Source organism: Aptenodytes forsteri, unplaced genomic scaffold (assembly GCF_000699145.1).
Source record: "Aptenodytes forsteri isolate BGI_AS27 unplaced genomic scaffold, ASM69914v1 Scaffold11, whole genome shotgun sequence".
Lineage (NCBI taxonomy): Eukaryota > Metazoa > Chordata > Aves > Sphenisciformes > Spheniscidae > Aptenodytes > Aptenodytes forsteri.
In genome coordinates, this window is record NW_008794155.1 from 3,723,709 (window position 1) to 3,746,043 (window position 22,335).

The window sequence follows — 22,335 nt, forward strand, 5'->3', positions numbered from 1 at the left end:
AAACATAATGTTTACCTTGAGTTTCCACTTACAGAAGTTACAAACACATCTTTTACAAAGCGATAGCCTTAGGAAGGGAACAAGTAGTTGCTTGTCTACACAGCAAATCAGTACCTGTGCTAAAAATAAAAAAATCAGCAGTCCCTTATGGTATCTGATCAATTTCTCTCTCTTTTTACTTATATAGGGAAACATTTAAAAACAATTAAGGGCAGGATAACGTAAATAAATGCTTCAAGAAGAGGAACAACAATAGTGGTTTCTTTGAGAAGTTCTAGTATTTGTGTTCTTTTTAAGTTATAGGATTTTTGTATACAAGATGAAAATTAATGCTGGTTAAGGCACCTAAATTCTTTACTTTTCCTCTGTAAAATATGTTTTTAAACATAATGTTTACCTTGAGTTTCCACTTACAGAAGTTACAAACACATCTTTTACAAAGCGATAGCCTTAGGAAGGGAACAAGTAGTTGCTTGTCTACACAGCAAATCAGTACCTGTGCTAAAAATAAAAAAATCAGCAGTCCCTTATGGTATCTGATCAATTTCTCTCTCTTTTTACTTATATAGGGAAACATTTAAAAACAATTAAGGGCAGGATAACGTAAATAAATGCTTCAAGAAGAGGAACAACAATAGTGGTTTCTTTGAGAAGTTCTAGTATTTGTGTTCTTTTTAAGTTCTTTTCTCACAGTTGAAGGGATCCAACCCATTAATATGTGTTCATCCAGGTTTCAGAAGACTCCTATAAGTTTAAACAAGTGCACTGAAAAAGTTTGTTTGTAAACATTTATTTTCTTGAACTGAAAAAGGCTTGCATCAGCACACATTGTACAGCCTTGCAAATTACACAAATTGAAAAAAGGTTGTTTCATTTATGTGCAATGAATCTTTAATGTCCAGTGAGCATCTGCAAATGATGAAAACTTAAACCATTAAAAAGGTTTCCAGCACTTATCAAATCTTAGCGTGAAAAGGAAGAGAAAGAGATCCATACTGGTGAATTAAAGTGCAAACATTTTGTCACTTGTGAAGATACATTTTAGTTTCTTCACACTTTTGCTAAAAAGAAGAAATATTAAAATGTGATTCAGTGAACATTCTTTGTAACCTATTCATATTCCCCTTTAAATAATTATTTAAACTTGTTGGATCAGAAGCAAATCCTTCAAGGGTACAACCTACTTGTAATTTCTTTTGACATTGCTTGAATGAATCTCAAAAGAAAATGACCACCTAAGGAGTTAGTTACTAAAATCATATTTTTTTCCTTAAAAAAAAAAAAAGAAAAACACAAGGGACGAAGAACAGGTTAACTTCAAGATTTGGGGTAGTTTGCTAGAAAATGAGTATAATTCCTTGAAAATGGTTCTCTTTTCCCCTCCACCAGTCCTCAGGTTCCTGCCTTGGAATGGACAGCTGTGTGCTGGCTGTGAAAAGGGATTATAAAATACAAATCTGAATATGGATTTTTATGAACGTTTGCTGTACAGTAGAACTTTGGATCTGATACAAGAATTCAAAAATATAAAACAAAACTACTATAAAAGTAGGGGGCATTTCAACAGCATTCCTTGTAGAAAGCTGCCTGTCTCAAAGATGATTCCTTGCTATTGTCTGGGATTAACTCTGTATTTTTTTCTTCATCTTGCTGGATCACTGGGTTATTTATTCTTCAATGGCTAGTGTCATATGAGAAAACATCCCAGGAGTCTCTAAGAAGAGAACAGAACCCCCCTAACATCAAGCCAATCAAGGAGAGAACATGGAAGTAGTAAAGGCTGAGTGTCCACTGATGTAACTGCTACTGAGAACTAGCCCTTTCCAGAACATGAAAGTCATAGTGCTTCTTGCTTGTTCTCAGCCTGAACTTGTTCACTGAGGTACTACTTTGTTTCTTCAATGCATTCTGAGCAGCTGACATTGTAGGGAACGTAGCTAGAACCGTGTAAGTGGAAGCCAAGTCACTAGGTTTGGATGGCTCAGTGTTCACACTACTGTCTCCGCTGCCACAGTAGCGACGATGGTGCTGCTGCTGTGTTTGTAGACACTGCGAATCCCTTAGCCACCGAATCTTGGCACCAACTTTTAAAAGTTCTCCAAATAGTTTTTCTGCTTCCATACGTGTTATGCCTTCTGGTAGTTCAGTAATTTCTAGAACTTTTCCCGCAACTGAAACAAGAAAAACATTGAATCTAAATTGGCCGTTGTACTTAATGATACAACAAACACAGTGGAAAATGAGCTATTTCATACTTGTATCTCCAGTTGGCCGATACCAAATACACAGGCATTCCATTTCTGGCATTCTAGAGAGCATTCTGCTTTCACATTTAGCACTGCTTACAGCTACAAGCGTACAAATAAAAGCTGAGAATGCAAAGAGGGCTCTCAAAAGAGAGAGGGAAAAATAACAAAATAATCAACACCTAGTTTTGCAGCAGGTTTGAGAACTCACTATAGCATCTCACTGGCTTTGCCTGTTAACTCTTCACACATCACCATGCTAAAAAACTAGTCTGTCTTCTCTCAAAAAATCGTCTCCAGTAAATTGTTAGAAAAAGCTGATTTATCTGTAACTTTCTGCAAAGAGTCGATAGTAGGTAACACAACAAAAACTCTTTTCAGTAAAGATGTGAAGATAGATGATACCAGGTTTTATTTGGATGACATCTTTACCAACTCCAAGGAGCTAATCTGTAGATCTCCTAATACGTCCCCCAAATCCATGTGCTTTTTTTTTTTTTGGGGGGGAAGGGGGGAAGCACAAACTAATTTGTGGTTTATGTTTGATTTCACATTTCATGCAAGTAAAAGGAAGCAGGGGTATGTATATTTAATATAACAATACTTAATGTAACAATATAATAGAACTTACATCCAGTAAACTGACAAACTTGCTTTTCCTTTTAGTACTGTCCAATCTTGATCTTCTCTGGTCTTTTCTCCAGCCTTCAAAACTACACTTTTCTCATTTAACCTCCCACTTCCCCTCTCTCCAAATCAAGTCTTCCTCTCCATCCTTATGTTTCCAGTGTTTGCCATGTCCATTTCTGTCCAATTACTTTTCATTCTGGCCCTTTTCTCACCTGTGCTTTTCTTGTTACATTCCCAGCCCATCACCTTAATTCATTTTTCTGGAGGACTGTGTCAATCAGCAATTCTATACCTGGTTCTCCTGCACCAAGATCTGCTGAAGCAGCCTTCTTTGCTGGCTTCTTTCCCCTGTTTCCATGTCTGTTTCCAGGTTGACACTGGAGAGATTGACATAAATGATGTACTTTAATGACAACACACCAGTACCTTAAAATTTCTAGGTTAGCTCAGTGAAAAAAAAAAAAAAGATGCAGAGGAATGTCTGGAAAATAACCTGCGCTACCATGGTACAGAACAGATTTTCATGTCCAATTTTAGTCTTGGAGTTTAGCAATCCTGCAGTCAGGCGCATTCAATCCTTGGCTTCAGAAGAAAGGGAGGAAATGATGGGGCGTGGGGGGGGTGGCAATCCGTCACATCTTCTGGCTGATCTCGGGTAGAACTGAGCAAGGTAGAGGTAGGGGGTCTGTGTGTCTGTCCCAAAAATTAAATAGATGGCAAAACTTTTTAGCTTTGCTATCATTAATATTTTGGTTTTGTTTTTCTTATAAGAAACAAACCCACTCTTTTTTTAGAAATACCCACATGTATTTTCTGGTTTTTTTTGAAGTTGTTATTCAAATAAAAGAAATCCTTTTAGCAAACGTTCTCTCTGTGATTTTTGGAACTGCTGATGAATTGCTTAAAAAAAAAAAATCCATAAGCTACACTGTGCCTAAAGCTAAATTTTAGGAAAATGTTACTCTTTTTTTTTTTTAAATACAACAAACAAGAACAATGGGAAGTATCAACACAGGATAAAACCGTTATTGGAAAGCAAGCACCTTCCACTCGATTACTTTTCTAATGCAGTAACATACTCCCCTATTCACGGTGGTTATAATGGTAGTCCTGAATTGTTTTTTTCAGTGTTGCCAGGAGATTGTTCTCTTTAATACCTGTTGGCTTGTCACTTGTCCACGTAATAAAGATGGTGGATTGTATTGCAGGGGTTGGCCAAGCAATGGGTATCTGGCATCTGCTTAAAGAGAAAGGTAATTAGGAGGGTTCTTCTGTTGTATGAAATTTTCCTCCAAGTTCCCCTTACGACGTATATCTTACACAGAAGAGAAAGCAGAATAACTCTGCACAAAGTAGTGTATTTGCCCATGCTAACGAAATAAGATTTGGCACAATTAAATAAATGTCAGTCAGTCACGTACTGATCACAAGGTGGAAAGGTACAAGCTTTCTTGCATTTAAGGATTACACCAAAACACACACTAAAAGTTTTTCTTCATTGCGGTCTTACCTAAATCCTCTCATTTCAAAATGAGCTTAATAAGGCTAAAGCTCCTCTCAGTGTACTAATTTAATCATTTTCATGGTTACATCCCTGATTAGAGCCAGGTACATCTTCACATTCCTATTTACTCCAAGGATCCACAAAGACAATGGAATGGAAGTTTTTAGTAATCACAGAAGATTAAGAAAGTTGAGAGGTATACTTTACAACAGGCAACCTGGAATTTTTACAACACTGGAATACAAAGCAATGACAAAGATTATGCAGCAGATAAGACAAAGACAGACAAGAAAACATGGTTTTCTTTATCAATAAGGAACACATACAGCATTTTCTGTAAGTTTTGCTTTAAAGTAAATCTTTCTGTAAAATAAACCCATTAATTTTGAGATTGGGAACTATACCAGGATGTCTTTCCTCACTGACAAAGGTTTTTTGGTTTTTTTTTTTATCATTTGCTTTTTAAACATTATCAACTATCACATCTCAAACACTCCCGATTTTCTGTTTTTCTGTTAACATGGCAGCAGACGACTAACATTCTTCCACAAGGAATTTTTTCTGTCTTTGGGTAGGTACTATCTGAAATACTAACTGAAGCAGCAACAGTATTGGCTAGTGGCTGTAGTCCCATCATGCTAGTTTTTCTACAAAGGAATGAAGAATTCTCGCTTAGGCAGTGGTTTGATTCAGTGCATCATCAACTAATAAGTGAGTTTGGCAGAACATTGATCTCAACATCGCATTTCTATATCCTTTCCCCTAAAAGATAATATGCCTAGCTCATGTATTAAAATCAGCTAGTCCCACATTATTTATTTTATCTTTGTAGCTCTAAAATTATATCCTTTGTGACAGAGTGTGTCAAGTTCTTGATTTATGGTTAAAACTTGGAAGCTAAATTGTATCAAACATTTTATTAATATTTTCAATGCTGAAATGGGGAATTTCACATACGAGAAAGCTAGTGGGTTATAGAAGCTCTCATGATAACAAGAAGATCAAAAGCTTTTGAGAATATGGAGGACGGTATCAGTGCAGAGAGGTAAGGTGAAATTTTACATGATGCTTGAGTGGATAATTTTGATGATCCTGCTTCAAAAGCATTACTACTGCAGCGAGCCACAGTGTCAGAAAATCCTCATATAACTTGTATTTTAATATTCAAATAGAAAACGTACACACATTTGAGTTCACTAAAAATATACCTTGTCCAGGGACAAAAGGTCTAGAAAACTGGGACACAATAGAAAGAGGTGTTAACGTGGGACGGATGTTCTTCATGTTTGACAGCTGAGCTGGTGCTGGTGATTGGGCCGGTGAGGTGACAGGACTACCTAGTTGAGGACTATGCTGCAACTGGAATAAACAACAAGTTAGTGTTTTAAAAAGTACCTAGTTGAACAAGCTAAACAACACCTACAGCATTCCAAGACTGAAGTAACGTTAAAGTAGCTACATTAAGTATTATCAGAGCAGATTTTTGTTCCCCAAAAAGAACTTGTGAAAAAACATGCAAAGATGCAGTTTATGCAAATTTTAAGTCATCCCGCAAAACAAAACAAAAACCTCCTACCTGTGCAGCACTGTCTAAAGTGCTAAGTTCTGTGGACTTCTGCCCCCTTTGATGCTCGCAGTAATATTTATTCTGTTTCCATTGTGGAGGTGAATGATTCCGAGGCTGAGGATTGTTAGGTATATTTAGCTGCATCATTACTACTCCTCCACCTGGTGGTGGTGCTACCGCTACAAGACAAGAAATCAGTAGGACACAGTCAGTTCATCATACATTTCAATTTTCATTTTAGCAGAACAGACGCGAATTTAAGGGGAAAAAAAAAAGGGAAATAACATAATGAATGCTTTGCTAAATAAGCTGCTGAATTCTAGAACACTAGAGCAGTATTTTCAGTGCAATTACGTTTCCACTATCAGACAGTTAACTTAGAGGGCTTCCCAGAACTGAAAGAGATAGTGGAACCACTGAAAATCATTACTGAGAAGCTTTCTGAAAGAAATCATTCTATTTAGTAGTAGTTGAAAGTATTTGACGTTCACCATAGTTACTGTCAGAGCAATGTGTTGAAGAACATGTGATACCAAGCAAAAATACGCTTTATTTAAAAACAGAAGTTACCTAGTTAGTTTTACACGATATACAGCAATACAGACTCAAAATGTTTCCTCTGATATGATGGCATACATCAGAAAGACCTGGAATCAATCTTTAGTCTGAGGCAAAATTACTCTCATTTGCAAGTTCTATATAGGAACATTTATCTGGGCAGAGACTGCAAATGGATCCCCACATCCTGTACCACTTAGCTACTGTGGTAGCTACAGAAACGCCAAAGTCGGGGAGACCAGCTAAACAGCCAATGCTGTTCCATCAGGTTTCACGTGAGGAGTTGTGATGAGAGGCTGCCTGCGAGAGAAGCTGTCGACCCCTTTGACCTGGCTCTGTCCCAGGTATAACGTCCTGTTTACTTGTAAATGGTTGTTTGCGATTTCCTTCCCTGCTCTACCCACTGTTTACAGCGTTTCTCAGAAACCACAATTAAAACACATGGTTTAAACATCATTTAATCATCCACCTTTAAAGAGGGAGTCTACAATCTTCTCAATTTACTACCTACGTCATAGCATCAGTTAGGAGCAGTCAGATACAGATTATAAAATGCATTCATCTTGTATTTTTTAAAATGGGCTATTGTTTTCACTACCCTTGGGCTCCACAAAAAGAAACAGACTCCTTCGAAAAGCAAACCAAACAATGTAGAATAATGAACTCATAATAGTAAAACTGTATTAGCTTTTGTAAGTTGTATTCTGAAATATTTACTATATTGCTTTTTATGAAAATAAATGAAGTAATATTAGCAATGTTTTCACATCTGTACTTTCTTTTTAATGGCAAAAAGTTCTCCCCATGTGTCTCAGACTGAAGCGGAAGCATCAGATATCTGGCCAACTTTAGCAGAGGATATAAATTTAAAGAGTCCCTGCTCTGTCCCTGTAAGAGCCACATGGCGAATATTTCTATTTTGTTATGCAGCAAAATAAAATGTAACTCTGTTTATGGATATCTACTACACAATCAGAATAATATATAACACAACAGTTTCCAAGTGGTAAAGCCATAAACTTAAGTAATCCCTATATGTCAACCTGAGATGTGCCAGACAAACATCTATATACACACACTACACTTTACACAAGAAAATTGGTTTCATGTTAATATTTTATGCATATATTTATAAATATGATACATATATACATCTTACTGTTTTATAATATTATAGTCTTTTATTCCACAGCACTCAGCATGCAACTCTTGACTTCTCTGTTCTGTGAGAACTGAACACCCAACAAAAACATGCTTGTCTTTCGAAACCATCTACAGCACCATTCCTAAAAAATAATGTCACAATCTGAAAATGCTATTTAAACTGCAAAAGAAAACTTTGTACATCCAGAAAGACGACTTCTTTCTACTGCATCTAGTTCCACAGCGTTTCAGTAAATGAAAAGAAATGGAATTCTTTTCCTAAACAAGCATGCTGACAAAACGAAGTGTCATAGAACGTGTAAGTCAGTTTGCAGATGCTTTATCAACCTATCAAAACCCATTAGAAGGGAAACCCAGACGAAATCCTTGAAAAGCTTCCCAGATTTGCAGTCTGGTCCTCTATAACTTTTTCAAATGAAAAGAAACAGAACTCTGCTGCTTGTCTGCAGATGTCCTTATTGTCCTTACCTCAGTGGCCTTGATTCATCATCTCAATATCACTTGCTAAAATGCACGCTTTTCTTTATTCTCTCAAAAGGTCAGAGAGCTTCCCCCTTCCCCAAACTTCTGATTCAAACCTGCTAAACTGCAATTTAAAGGCCTTCAAAACTGCATAAAACCAGCACTGCCAGGATATGAGGGTAGAAGAACAAACTAGTGCGAGACCTATTTTAGACATCCTGAAATGACAGCCATCCAGAATTAAAGCCAAACTTGGAAGCAAAATGGAAACAAAACCAAACCTCAAACCTACCCACAAACTAAAATACACTGCTAATCCAGCTATCTTGCTGCTTAACTGCTTGTTATCTATTTTACTAATAAACAGGCTCTAAAAATATGTTAAAAGATAAATGTTCGTAAGAAAACACCACGTCTGTAAGTGGAATCTAGGTCATTGACCTAGAGTTGTTTAATCTATTGCTTGCTTGCAAAATACTGAGATAGCAATATTTGAGATTGCCCCTTTTTGGCCAACCAAACCTCTAATGTACCAAATTCCCTATTGGTAAAATAAAGACAGTACCGCTATGAACACAGGATTGTTCTATAACCTCTTGTTTGGAGGCTAACCCAAGTGCTCTTCATTTCCTGACCAGTCCATCAGTTTTATGGTTGGAAATTCAGAGTTTTTAAGTGTTTGGATATTAATGTTTATAAACATTTGATGGATATGACAAGCTCTACGTCACCGCTGTTTTCACAAGCCATTGAGGCTGCTATTTATACACTTTCTAAAAATTACCCAAAAATTTTGTACATCAAAACATTCTGAACCTGATTTAAGTCCTTCTGCTAAGGGACACTTATCTGCTGAAGGCTGCCTCCAGGCTGCCCCCATGAAGTTGGCTATTGTTTCACTTAAGTTCCAAGCTGTCATTTTTGAAGTTACAATAATAGCAATTCAGATGAAGAATTACGAAAAAAGTATTTGCAGAAACAGCACTCAAGTTGCAGTTGTTCTAGTAGTTAGCCATGAAATCAATCTGATAATTTACAACGGATTTCTAGACAGAATGGCTTAGATGAAAATCCCAATAAAATATACCTTTTATTGGCTGCATGATGGAAAGACCAGTGGGCGAACTTTTACATGATGAGGGTGGAGACACTATGCTGTAGTGCACAATGGAAGCAGCCTGTTGTGGCTTTGACTTTGATGAAGGTGGCAATAATGTAGGAGGTGATGGCTTCTGACTCGAATGGTTGCTATAAACTATGAAAGTAAAAGCAGTAAATAAGGCTACCATAAAAACAAAACACCCCACACAGATTAGGAGTATTTCATTTAACTTTTCAGCAGGTCAAAAAGCTACCTCTCCTCTCTATCCAAACCCAGAATGCTTACAGTTTTCACCCTCTTCTCAGGAACTCTTAAAGAAAATCACTACTCCTACTCCATTAAGTGAAATCTAGAATGCTTCTTAAGTAGAAGAGCCAAGTACACTGCTTCCAAAATGCTCTTTGCTCTTGTTCTATCAAATGTAAACCCAAATCTCAAATTTTTCAGACCTGTGTAGCTATTCAGGAAAAGATGAAAGTCATTCTGCTGAGAACATATGGTCCCCATGTCTGTCTCAACTCACAAGCAGACACGCAAGGCATTATTATGTACGTTATTGAATTCTAAGAAAGTAACTTGAGAGCTTTCAGTGATAAACAAATTGAGATGTTAAGTTAATCTGCCTCCAGTATAACTTCAAAAATGGAACACAGAAGGAAATATAATACAATAGTTAATTCTAAATCAAACCCTTAATAGCAAATATCCAATCACCCAGCACAATAACAGCTAGACATTTTTGAAGTCTTTCAATAAAAACTTTATTCTCCCAACCTGCACACTGCTGTCCTTGAAGCTGCTGTGAGTTGCATGGTGATGATGTTCTAGGAAACTGTATCTGCTCTGATCCAGGAGGCTGCAAATATCCTACTGATGAACTGTAATAATAATAATAATAAAAAAAGAACATGACTAACAGGCATTTATGCTATGCTCATTTATTTAATCATGACTGCTGCATCTGCTGTCTACACGTTCTGCAAATCACTGAGATTTTGTTAATTTTAAAATCAATAATATTACTACCCACCCCCCGAATCTACTCATTCTTCAGAAGACTGAAGTTTCACATCTCTTCCTTGGCAAAAACTTATGCCCTGCATACATTAAGAAGCTGTACTAATTCACCTATTTTGATATACTATTTTTGTGTCAATAGTGCTGTAGCGGTATGAAGACATGAAGAATAATAATAAAAGACAATTTGTTGTCTTGCCCAGTTAACCAGAATCAGGTCTCAGTTAAATGATCACCACAGAACCTGCCACAAGGATTTCAGATGCAGTGCCTCAGCTGGAGACTAGCCCCGTGCAGCTGAGCCAGCTAATTCAGCACACCAAACATGCACACCTCTGCTTCGGTGTAAAGTAACACAGCTTAAAGAGATGATTGCCTTTCCATGGCTTTACCAAATGGGGTGTGGGAAAAGGAGAAATAACTAGTCATGGAAGATGACTCAAGGAGATAAACAACCTTTCATTTGTTTGTAATATGTAGCAAGAGAATAACTGTAAATGTTTATTTATGCCAGGTATTTTTCAGGGCATTCAGGGGAAAAACACGTAAGTAACAGACATAGGCAAATTCTATCATACCACTAACTGATCATACTGCCAGAGCCAGAACATCAGGTTGGTGGACCATAATCAGAATGGCGCCTATAGAATCTTGTACTTCATTTCTGTACTAACAGATAAAGTAAACATTCTGAGGGAACGAGAAAAAAACCCACAACTATTACTTCAAATTGTGGAAAAAAGTAGGTGTCATCCTGTTGGACTTACCATTTTTACCTATGTCATCATGAGAAGTTTGTTCCATCCTTTGTCCCACAGTTCAATTATATAATTTAACTTAAAGATTCCCTTCCATTAAAGCAGACAAAACTCAGTGAAAACTAAAACAGATGGTTTTATATCTGCATGGGATGTGTGCTCTCACACAGCTTCTCATCTGTCTACTGATTATAGTTTTCAACAGTGACCTGTAGGTTTGAGACTATTCAGTTCCTGCAGAACAGTATGCTGCTTTCCTTGTCAAAGTGCTGCAACATAACTACTTTGATAAAAGCAAGATGCTGCCAGTAGTTGCTAGTCTGCTCTGAATTCCAAACAAATGTTTCCTTGTTCAAAAGAGAGGGAGATTCTAAATGACACAGAAGATCAAGCAACAAAACTTACTTCAAAAAAGTCTGGGATTATGCCTACCTATGACTTCATTGAACCTCAAATATTTAACTACAGAAGAAAAGGATACAAAGAACCTTCAGATACAAAGAACAAGAATCCACATTTAAGTAGATGAAGCCATGCAGCGATGACACAAATACTATTTAAGACTCTGCACTCACGAAAGGATGAAGCAAGCTTCATACTGTTGCTGCTTGTTTAAAAGCTGCAAGGAAGGTATTTTTAAATGATGCATGTTTGTAAGTTAAAAAAAACTAGAGAAAGAAAAATCTGCAACAAGCATTAATCCTCATGAATTCTTTTAGGTATCTGCCTATCTGTTCTCTCGCAAATACTCAAATTGTGTTGGGGACGCAGATGTATACACAGGGAGGTCTGTACGTGTAGACCAATTCAGTGTTACCAAGGTAGGTAAAAAATAAAAGTTATTTATCAAAGAAAACCCAAGCATAGGAAAAAGTTTCTATACGTATTTCATAGCCAGCTTTGTGCCAGCAGGCCTCGTTAGCTACACGGACAAAGCAAGCTAAGCTCCTTCCAGACAAAGCTCCAGAAAAGGAAGAAAGTCAGTCTTTTTCTGGGATTCAAATTCTCTTTTCTCTACACCTTATTAAAGTAGTATATCTTTGACAAAACCAGTGAATATGGATAGTCATCTTAAATGTTACTGCAAAAAGGCATTGCTACTGAACACACTGGTGTTTCATGGATAAGAAAAGGAATGCAGAAAACTTAAGACATGGAACTGTAGTAAAGTATTGCTGAAAGTGATATGGAAACAATGTTTTCCAGCCTAACAAGTATGTCCCAATTAAAGCAGTACTGGTTGTTTTATTTAATTGCACAAGAGCAAAAGTAAGTCTGCCTTTAAAATGCATTTTAATATATGCAATACTATAGCAGATCCTGTCAGTTATTACAAGGCAATTAAGCCTGGTTGCTGAGAAATCAAATAACTGAGTTAAACTCACCTTAAATTATTCTGTTGACCTGATGGAATGACACTGTAGTAAACTGGCATTCCTGTTGTGGGCAATCCTTGATTTGACTGACTGGGAATTATAACAGGCTGTTGGTACGTCTGCTGGGGCACTGCTTGGGAACCTTGAGGCACCGAAACCTAAAATTGAGAACACATTAAGATTTTCTTCTGCAGACAATGTCTCTTTCTGCCTCTTGACCTAGTTTATGTAAGAGTTTTTTTAAAAAAAAACAAACAAACTGAAAGATCTGCTGGAGTTCTCTAAATCCAGAAGACTAGCGATAACAGTAGTTGAAGTAATTGTGCTTTATTAAAAAAAACTTTTTATCTTCTTCCCCAAAAATGGTAATGGTGGTTCCAAGCGACTCCATCAATTAACAAAAGAGATTTTCTCTACAATAGAAAGCGGGGTGGTGGAGAGAAAAATCTCATGAGCTTTTTCTTCCCCATCCTCTGAATAGCAATTAACAAGGCACTTGTCAGTTAACAGGACCAGAACTTGTACACTTGTGACAGATTTTCTTCTCACTTCAATTGTGGGGGTTTTGTTTGTTTTTTTTTAATTTCTGTCCCCAAAGTCACCTTTGATACCTGCTTGCAGCTTGCTACCATTTTACAAAGCAATGCGCTTAAAATCAATCAATCAATCACTCAAACACACAGAAGAGTCATTGGAAAGTTGTGAATAAATGACCCACCTGATAAGATGGCACTGAAGGGTATGGAACAATCACACCTTGAATTTGATTCCCAATGTTGTTGTGCTGGCCACTGACTAGATTTTGATTCTGAGACTGCTGAACTCCGATTAAACCCTGGTAGTTTTGCTGCTGGTTAGGCAAAACCTGGTAACCTGAAATTATACATTGAAATCTTATTTTGAAATAATGAACACATTTTATACATTTTCACGTAGGCAACTGTGTAAGTGTAGCATTTTTCCAATGGCTTTTTAAAGCTGGCAACTTCATAAAAGAGTTGAACTTATCATGCATATAAAAAGATAAAGATATAAATATAAACATTAACAGATTTATTCATTTGGATCCAGCATGAAATACTATACATACTATTTGCAATGCTGCTCTCACATGCTTGCAATATTTATTTACACTCTAGTGAGTTACATGCATTAACACCTTGATTTGATAGGTGAAAGCTGAAAGCATTTGAACAAAGCATGCTAGATGATATCAAAACCGATTATTTGTCTATTACTATGAACAAGGCCATTCTAGGTACTTTAGTTTTGAAATTCTAGTTATTCTAAATTTTACTAGCACCTCAGGTGCCCTAGGGATGAGAGTATCTTGACTATGATTCAAAACTGAATCACACTTCAAGAAAATTTGTGTAAGGCATGCGTATAAATCTTTTTTAAAAAGGGCAATTTCTACTGAAATCTGTAATGTTAAAAACAACTGGGAACTGAGAAGAATCTTCCAGGTAAAAGCAATGTTCATATACAGTGGAAGACATTTTATATTCAAAGTTATCTTGGGGAAAAAAAAGAAAGATGTTCATATTCTCCCCTCTACAGTGCCTCTACAACAATTTATTATTGCTTAAACTGGTATCCTCTGCTGTCTTTCAAAAATGGCCTAAAAAACCCCCCAACCCCCCAAAAAAACCAAGCATGAGTGCCAAACAGGGAATCTGTGCATTTATTAGGTCCAACCTTAACTCCTGTTTTGTTTTGTTTTTTTGTTTTTTAAAGCATATAGTAGGTAACTGCTACCATGATCAAAACACATGCAGAACACAAGTAAAGTTCTTTTTGTCATATTCTATTATACAGGTATGTGCTACTTACCACATCAGCAAAAAACCATAACTATCAGTGTTTCTGAGACAAAGCCAGTTATCACTCCAGAATAACAAAACTGGGCTTGTCAAGATGCACTAATGGCAAGAAGAGTCTGTATTTAACTTGGATACATTCACATTCTACTGACCTTGACATTCCCCATGCTCCCTACCTTGGAATGGAATTATAATAAAGCAAATATAGCTGCAAAAACTCACTTCGATTTTTAAAAAAAAAAGTGTTTAAAAAATCGCATGGTCTATTTTGAAAATCATTAGTCAGTTAACACAAAACACTTTTTTTGTAAACAAAATCCACCAATGTTCACTGATTACATACATACAGGGTACAATGAACACTGAATTAACAGTCTGAGCTGGCTGTCTCTATAGACACTGCAACAATGAAGACTAAAAGAGACTGTTAATATAATCAAATATTGCTTCAGAAAATTAAAGGGGAGAAGGTTCAGTTTGTTAAAACCAAGAGAGCTATTCATTAGAAACACACGACACATTATAAATATTTTCAGAGTATTATACAAAACTTCAGAACAATGCACGCTTGAATCAGGATTAGTAATTAGAATAACTCTTAAGTTTGAACTGGGCACAAAAATCCATCTCATATCTGTAATAAACAAAATGCTTAAACGTGCTTTCTCACGAAATGATCTATGGCACCTAAAAAGCAGCAGAATGTGAAGCTGCAGTATATGACAGATCCAATCAATACATCTGCAATCTAAACCCCTCGTTTCCCAGAAATTGCAATGTAGCTGTGAATATTTTTCAGCTTTTTCTGGCACTTCCAGAGACAGACACGATCAGTTTTGCAAGCAGAGAGAACTGGAACAATATAAATTGACTGCCAAGAAGGTTCCCCACAGCGTTCCAAAGAATGCTCTATTTTTAGCTTCACAATTTCACCTCTGCATAGAGAGTGGTCTGACAGAAATGCAGCACTCAGCAGAAAACCCACACCTGCCACAGCAGATTGTCTCATTACACAGAAATACTCTGAAACAGTAGATAAAAAAAAGAGAAGCATGTTTCTTAATCTCTACGTAATTAAAAAGAAGTCACTGTTAATATAAGAGAAGTTAACTTACAGAATATAGAAATACATTTTCTGAATAACACATTAAGAGTGAGAAAGAGCCTTTATTCAAGAACAGAAAAGCAAGTACAATCACTTGGTTAACAAGCTATGAGTATAGCTTGATTACAACTATTACAACTACAGCTATTATTACAACTGTAATAGTTTTATCACTGGTCGTTGTGAAGCAGAAGCTAGTTGAACTTCAGCTGATGTTCCTACAGTAATTGTAGTTCAGATAAGATTTTTAATCAGCCTGTAGTTAGGTCTCATGGTAACTGGGCCCTCCTTATCACGGCAATTGGAAATGCCTTTTTCATAAAGAAAGTTTTCTTCTCCCAACATCTTTAGGGCAACCAAAGCATTTTTACTAAAAGTGAACCCCCCAAATATTTCACCTGAAACCCCTTTAAAAAGGAAGCCAGGAAGCAGCTGAAAAAGAGACCGGTTCACTGTGAGAAATGTAAACCTCTCAGACAGTGTTACGGCCCCGAATCCAACAGCTCATAAATAAAGTCAGGCCACTCCATAATATTAAACCGAAAGTGGCTTCAGTTGCCATGCTCTCAGAAGCTGTCATCTTTTATCTAAATTTGTGTTTGGAAAGTTATTTCATAGTTATTAACCACTTTATAAGATGAATAAAACCCATGGCTTTTACATAATACAAGATTTGTTAATTCTCATTTTTGACCAGACACATTGCTGTATTAGCCAAGTAACATGCTGCCTTTTGTCTCAAAACCAGCCATTGCTAATGAGCATCAACCATTTCCAGTGTAGCTTTTTGTCAACTTAATACAAATATTTGAGGTTTAAAGTAAACCTACAAGAGAGAATTTCAAAATACACCATCCCATGAGCAGTTTACAAAACAGAAAACATAACCTGGAACCTTCCATCTCTAGAATGCTGATTCAAATTTGCCTATAAAGCAGTAAATGAGAACCAGCAATGACTAGGTAGCAATTTGGAGATTTTGAGTTAAACACTAATTATGCAGTTGCTAGTAAAATACTTCTTTCTACCATTAGTGCTAGTAAACACCAAGTAACCAAACAGGACTGAATGGAATTATTGGCTGGACCACCCCTTCACTGCTTAAACGTGATCCCTTGATGTCAGGGTTACAGGTACAAGGTACATTATCAAAGTAGTAAAGTAGCTGTCTGCACAGCTTTGTTATTTTATTTCGTCTAGGACACAGAGGGAGATTTTAGCTGCTGATGCTTTTCACCCTGTCCACATTACAGGCAGTGAAATTCAGTTAAAACATAAAGAGCTAAAAACAGACAAGAAACAAACTTACTTACCTAATAGCAACTGATTCCTCCCTTTGCATCTTGGTGCTGATGCACCGTCACCCCATGCTTTCAAATTCAGGTTGTTTTGTTTAGCTACATATATACACTGGGCTCTCTCCGATTTAGAGTTTGTGTGCTATTCACACAGGGTGACCCCGTAAATGGGGAAATAACCCCAGCTGAGCCTCAGACTTATTATTATGACTCAGACTTATTAAGTAGTCTAGGTATTAAAAATTCTGAGGAAGGAAAGCAGGTTGTGTAATACAGTTGGATAACACATCTTGAACAACAATGGATAAAACAAGTTGCAAAACCGAGTAATTTGTTTTCCTTTGAAAAAACGTCAATATACTTTCACTTCTGAAGAGTGAAAACTGGTGGTCTATTTTCCTATAAGCAGGTATTAGGAAGAAAATTTAACTCCATCCCAGCCGAAACCAGGACAACAGTATTTTAAAATGTTGTCAACAACCCTACCGTAAGTGGGCATCACATCTTGATGATCCTGCAATGAACTAATCCTGCCTAAATTTGTGAACTGAACCCTGAATAACAACTTCAAGTGTTGGTGCTATTGGAGCACTTCCTAGAACTGTGGAAGAGAGAGCCATCCCTCTTACAGGCTACTTCACAGAACAGCTATAAAGAAATCCAGTTAATATTTGTAGAGGCTGATCTTTCATCCTATTTTCTGTAGAGCAACCCATAGTTGGGGGCAGGGGGAGGAATTAAAAAAATCCTTCCTGAAGGAAACTCAAAAGGACACTAAGTCTAACATATTCAACTAAGACATGGTATAAAAGCCTGATTTTCAAGGATTTCTGCCTCCAGACGTCACTAGTTACTTCTGAAAGTTTTGACTGTGAGTCAAGATATTATTCAGAAGTAAACTTGCTTCAGGAATCCAAATCTTACTGAAGAAGTCATAACAATATTTTAAAATACAGATTATTAGAATAACAGTAGCTACAGGTACAATTTCTAAGGAAAAAAAGACAATAGGAAAGAAAGGAGACAGAAATACAGCTTGATAACATTCATAGAAAGGTAACTCAGAAACAGTACAAAAGTCTTTACTAGAAATAGGAGGAGCAGAAAATTAATTCTAACCACTTAAGTCTCATCATATATTCTATTCAATAATTATATATTCTATTCAATAGCCAGATACTTTTAATCATACGACAGAAAGACAAATTAAAACAGTATCACCAGTATCTTCTGCATAGCAGTCTCTTCATGCCACAACATCTAAAATGAGTAGCTTTTGTTTAGAACTTTCAGTTAAGGTACATCTCTGCAATGTTACATCATTTAAAGGTACTAATTCACCTTACTTTGCAAGTTACTAAAAAGTTAGTAACTAAGTTACAGGTTTTTTAAATTATTCAGTTCTAAACATAAAAAAAAAATATTATCCTATAATTAAAGTTACAGCATGAGCCACTCATAGTAACGGCTCAAATCTCAAGTTTCATGAACAACCGACTCCAATTTTTCCACCTCAGCTTAGTTACACACTGTATTCTGTATTTGAACTCCTACTTTATTTGAAATTATACAGCAAAATAAGTTTAAAAAGCAAAACCAGGAGAAAACGCATACGAGGTGTTCTAAGGAAATGCTGAAAAAGTTCAACAAACCTGTCTGCTGTCCAGGCTGTGGCAACGGTTGGTTTTGCTGTGTGTTGTAATGGACAGAAACAGGTCGGTATTGTTGACTGGAGTGCGGATACTGATTGGGGGTACAATAACAAGCTGGCATCTAAAAACAAACAACAATTAAAGAGATTCACTACCAGCAAGTTTATAGAAGGCAGACATCTAAATGCAAAAAGAATCACGATAAAAGAAAGATTCCAGAATAAATGCACACAGCTGCAATTGAACAAGGAGCCCCACACCATATAAAAAGCTCATTAATAGAACAGCATGATCAGTTTTTAAATACAACTTTTGGGAGGATAGAAACAGAGCCATTTTACCTGTGGCACAGGTTGCTGCATATATCCCTGCTGCTGGAGTACTTGCTGGTTGACAGGGTGGCTAGAAGTTGAGTAGCCTGGAGCAGAAACTGGTTGGCCAGAGGGGGGTGGTGGAGGTGGTGGTGGTGGAGCAGTTGCGATGATATAACCAGACTGCTGTGGGGGCTGGAGGACTACAGTGGACTGGAACATAGCAGTATGAGGTTCAGCTGGATCAGCAGGTGGCTGGCGGGCAAGACTCATATGGCTAAATTGTGATCCTAGGTTGTCTTGCTGCAATAGTTAAAAAAAGGAAAAAATACATTCACAAACGTACATTCAAGAAAAAAAGAATAAAATAGCCAAATATCTCAGTAAGTTTCAGATATGCACGTCTCAAATTTCTGTGCATTAGCAACATCAGCCAAAGAACAACAGGAAAGAACAAGACGGAACACAGAGGTAAGTTATCTTCAGGGCTGACAGCAGGAAAGAACATCCACGTTCAGAGACTTCACTCATTTCGCTGCAAATATTCCATTTTTGGATTACATCTGCCTCTATCTATTTACTGTAAGGATTCAATTGTCAAAAATAAAGTCAGAATTTGTGTCACTAACATTTTCTGATTGGACTCCAAAGCTTGAGTGAAAACATCCAACCCCAGTTAAAATAGCAGAAGGCATTAATATTGCTAAAGTAATTTTTGGTTTTAAGAGCTTAAGTTAATGAGGCTCTAATCCTGAGTAAGAAGGTACATTCCTCTAACTGGGTATTATACTATATGCAAGGATGAATTTTTTTTAGCCTGAAATCAAGTAACAGCTGCAAGAAATGTTTTCTAGTGGTTCCTACTATCTGTATTTTATTAACATCTGAAACTACGATACTGATTGCACTGAGCACTGCAGGAGTCCTGTGAAATTTGAAACTTCTATTACTGTAACCCCAAGCTCCTTTTCTTTACAAGCGATTTAGCATCAAATTATCAACATCCTGGAATTTAGAAGCGATCACTAGTATTGTATTTGTTTGCTAAACAAGAAGATTTGGTTCACACTTCAGAAGGGGACTCTCCAAACATGGAGGAACATTAAAAATATTTTAAGACCACCTGATCCTCTCTTAGATCATCCTGGAGAAGATAGGAGTTAATCAAGACAGAGTAAGTGCAAGCTCTGTCTTTTACTGATTAGCTACGTTGACATTTTATGATGAAATTTTATAGTTCCAAGGCTAAAGATATTCTTAATTACCACTGGAAATACAAATTTACACCTAAAGCTTTATATAGAATACCTTTACTGCTTAAAAAGCCCTATTTTCATTAGATCAACAATCTAACTTTGCCTTTGGCATTTCATTCTTTAATGATGCCTATTAACGCAACTATAATGCTTCTCTACATTGGATTTTACATTCTGCTTTCATAATACCTAGTTTAGAAAGGAGATACTGATATTTAATTATGAGTTAACATTACCTCTAAAAATGTCCAAAGGATAAACCCAAGCAATACAATTTTCATTAGATCAACAATCTAACTTTGCCTTTGGCATTTCATTCTTTAATGATGCCTATTAACGCAACTATAATGCTTCTCTACATTGGATTTTACATTCTGCTTTCATAATACCTAGTTTAGAAAGGAGATACTGATATTTAATTATGAGTTAACATTACCTCTAAAAATGTCCAAAGGATAAACCCAAGCAATACACTTTTATTTCTGTTACACTACCAATACGAGTAAATTCTGATCTGGTGAGTTTCTCCTATAGTGATATGTATAGTACAAGCATGATTAACCACTGAAACATGTTATTACCAATAAATGGATAAACCAAACTTTCCTGTTACCAACTACAGATGTATTGCATTTAGATTATGAACCAAGACCATCAACCCTTTTCACTATGTTACCTAAGTTACCATCAGCAGGACTAAATTTTTGAAACTGCCAGCACACTTAGCATTTGAACCCATTTCCTGAATGTGAAATGCTTTGAAACTATTATAAACCTGGAAGGAGTTTAATTCTCCGCTTTAACAACGATATGCCTAACAATGATTGTGAATCACACCTGAACTAGCTGCTACTAACAGCAATTTAGTCATATGCTAAACTCGCATAGGAAGCTCACATTGGTTAATTAACCATTCTCATTTCATTACTGAGGAGGTAAGTTGTACTGACTGTAGTTCACATGTATTCAAACTCTAAAATAACATGAAAAACAACATTGCTAATAACAAAACACCCTCCATGAAGTGCAATTCCTTTTACAACTGTATACCTAAAGTACAGATAACAGTTAGAATATAGTTTTAATTATATGCAGGCTATTGAATTCAGATAAATCTGTATCTATTATTAGAAGACATTTCTGAATAACATTGAAAATAGTAACAAAATAAAAACTCTGAATACATACTAAAATAGCTATTGTATAACATTGTGGTAGGTTCACCTTGGCTGGCTCCTAGGTGCCCACCAAGCTGCTCTTTCACTCTCCCATCCTTAGCAATACGGGGGAGAAAATCAGATGAAAAGCTCATGGGTCGAAAAAAGGACGGGGAGATCGCTCACCAATTACCATCATGGGCAAAACAGACCCGACTTGGGGATGATTGATTTAATTTATTGCCAGTTAATAACAGAGTAGGATAGTGAGAAATAAAAACAAAACTAAAACCAGCTTCCCCCAACCCCCCTGCTTCTTCCCAGGCTCAACTTCACTCCCAAGTCTTCTACCTCCTTCCCCCAGTATCAGAGGGATGGGGAATGGGGGTTGTGATCAGTTCATAGCACTTTGTCTCTGCTGCTCCTTCCTCCTCACTCTCTTCCTCTGCTCCAGCGTGGGGTCTCTCTCACGGGATACAGTCCTTCACGAACTGCTCCAGCATGGGTCCTTTCCACGGGCTGCAGTCCTTCAGGAATGGACTGCTCCAGTGTGGGTCCCCCATGGGGTCACAAGTCCTGCCAGAGAACCTGCTCCAGCATGGGCTCTTCTCCATGGGCCTCAGTTCCTGCCAGGAGCCTGCTCCTGCCCTCCACGGGCTGCAGCTTCCTTCAGGGCATCTCTGCCTGCTCTGGTGTGGGATCCTCCACGGGCTGCAGGTGGGTATCTGCTCCACCATGCTCCTCCATGGGCTGCAGGGGGAGAACCTGCTTCACCAAGGTCTTCTCCGCAGGCTGCAGGAGAATCTCTGCTCCAGCATCTGGAGCACCTCCTCCCTTTCCTTCTTCTGACCTTGGTGTCTACAGAGTTGTTTCTCACTCCCCTCCCTCACAGCTGCTGCACAGTGGTTTTTTACCCTTTCTCAAATACATTATTACAGAGACACCAACAGTGTCAATGACTGACTCAGCTTTGGGCAGCGCAGGGTCAGTCTTGGAGCCGCCTGAAATTGGCTCTGTCCGACATGGGGGCAGCTCCTGGTCTCTTCTCACAGAAGCCACCCCCGCAGCCCACCCCTGCTACCAAAACCTTGCCACATAAACCCAACACAAACATGTATTCATTAGAGTATCAGAGCAGTATGGGGAGTTGGGAAGCCTCCATTTTTGACCTGGACTCTAGTTCAGATTCTGCCTTGGATAACTCTTCTCCTTTACTAGGTTTCAGTTTCAATTTGTGTGTGGTTTTTTTGTTTGCTTGTTTTGTTTTTTTAAACACAAAAGACTAAGATAATTCATTTCCAGCTTCTATTTATTAAGCAAGGGATGCTAGTGAAGTAGGAGTGTTAAGA

At 37.3% G+C, this 22,335-nt stretch overlaps 1 protein-coding gene across 12 annotated transcripts in view; it reads right to left on the minus strand.

Moving 5' to 3' along the window:
- Nucleotides 1-771: 771 nt before the first annotated feature.
- Nucleotides 772-22,335, minus strand: part of R3HDM1 (R3H domain containing 1) — a 55,716-nt gene continuing 34,152 nt past the window's right edge. For 8 of the 12 annotated variants that reach the window (XM_009279860.1, XM_009279808.1, XM_009279852.2 and 5 more), the window contains 11 exons: nucleotides 18,604-18,876; nucleotides 18,263-18,383; nucleotides 13,103-13,257; nucleotides 12,394-12,542; nucleotides 10,008-10,111; nucleotides 9,219-9,386; nucleotides 5,957-6,126; nucleotides 5,589-5,739; nucleotides 4,034-4,116; nucleotides 3,169-3,253; nucleotides 772-2,171 (listed from right to left, as the gene is read on the minus strand). In XM_009279860.1, coding sequence (XP_009278135.1) covers nucleotides 1,804-2,171; nucleotides 3,169-3,253; nucleotides 4,034-4,116; nucleotides 5,589-5,739; nucleotides 5,957-6,126; nucleotides 9,219-9,386; nucleotides 10,008-10,111; nucleotides 12,394-12,542; nucleotides 13,103-13,257; nucleotides 18,263-18,383; nucleotides 18,604-18,876 — 1,827 coding nt within the window. In that variant the 3' untranslated portion in view covers nucleotides 772-1,803. The remainder of the gene's footprint in view (nucleotides 2,172-3,168; nucleotides 3,254-4,033; nucleotides 4,117-5,588; nucleotides 5,740-5,956; nucleotides 6,127-9,218; nucleotides 9,387-10,007; nucleotides 10,112-12,393; nucleotides 12,543-13,102; nucleotides 13,258-18,262; nucleotides 18,384-18,603; nucleotides 18,877-22,335) is intronic. The other 4 variants (XM_009279837.2, XM_009279825.2, XM_009279817.2 and 1 more) reach the window with 2 other exon arrangements.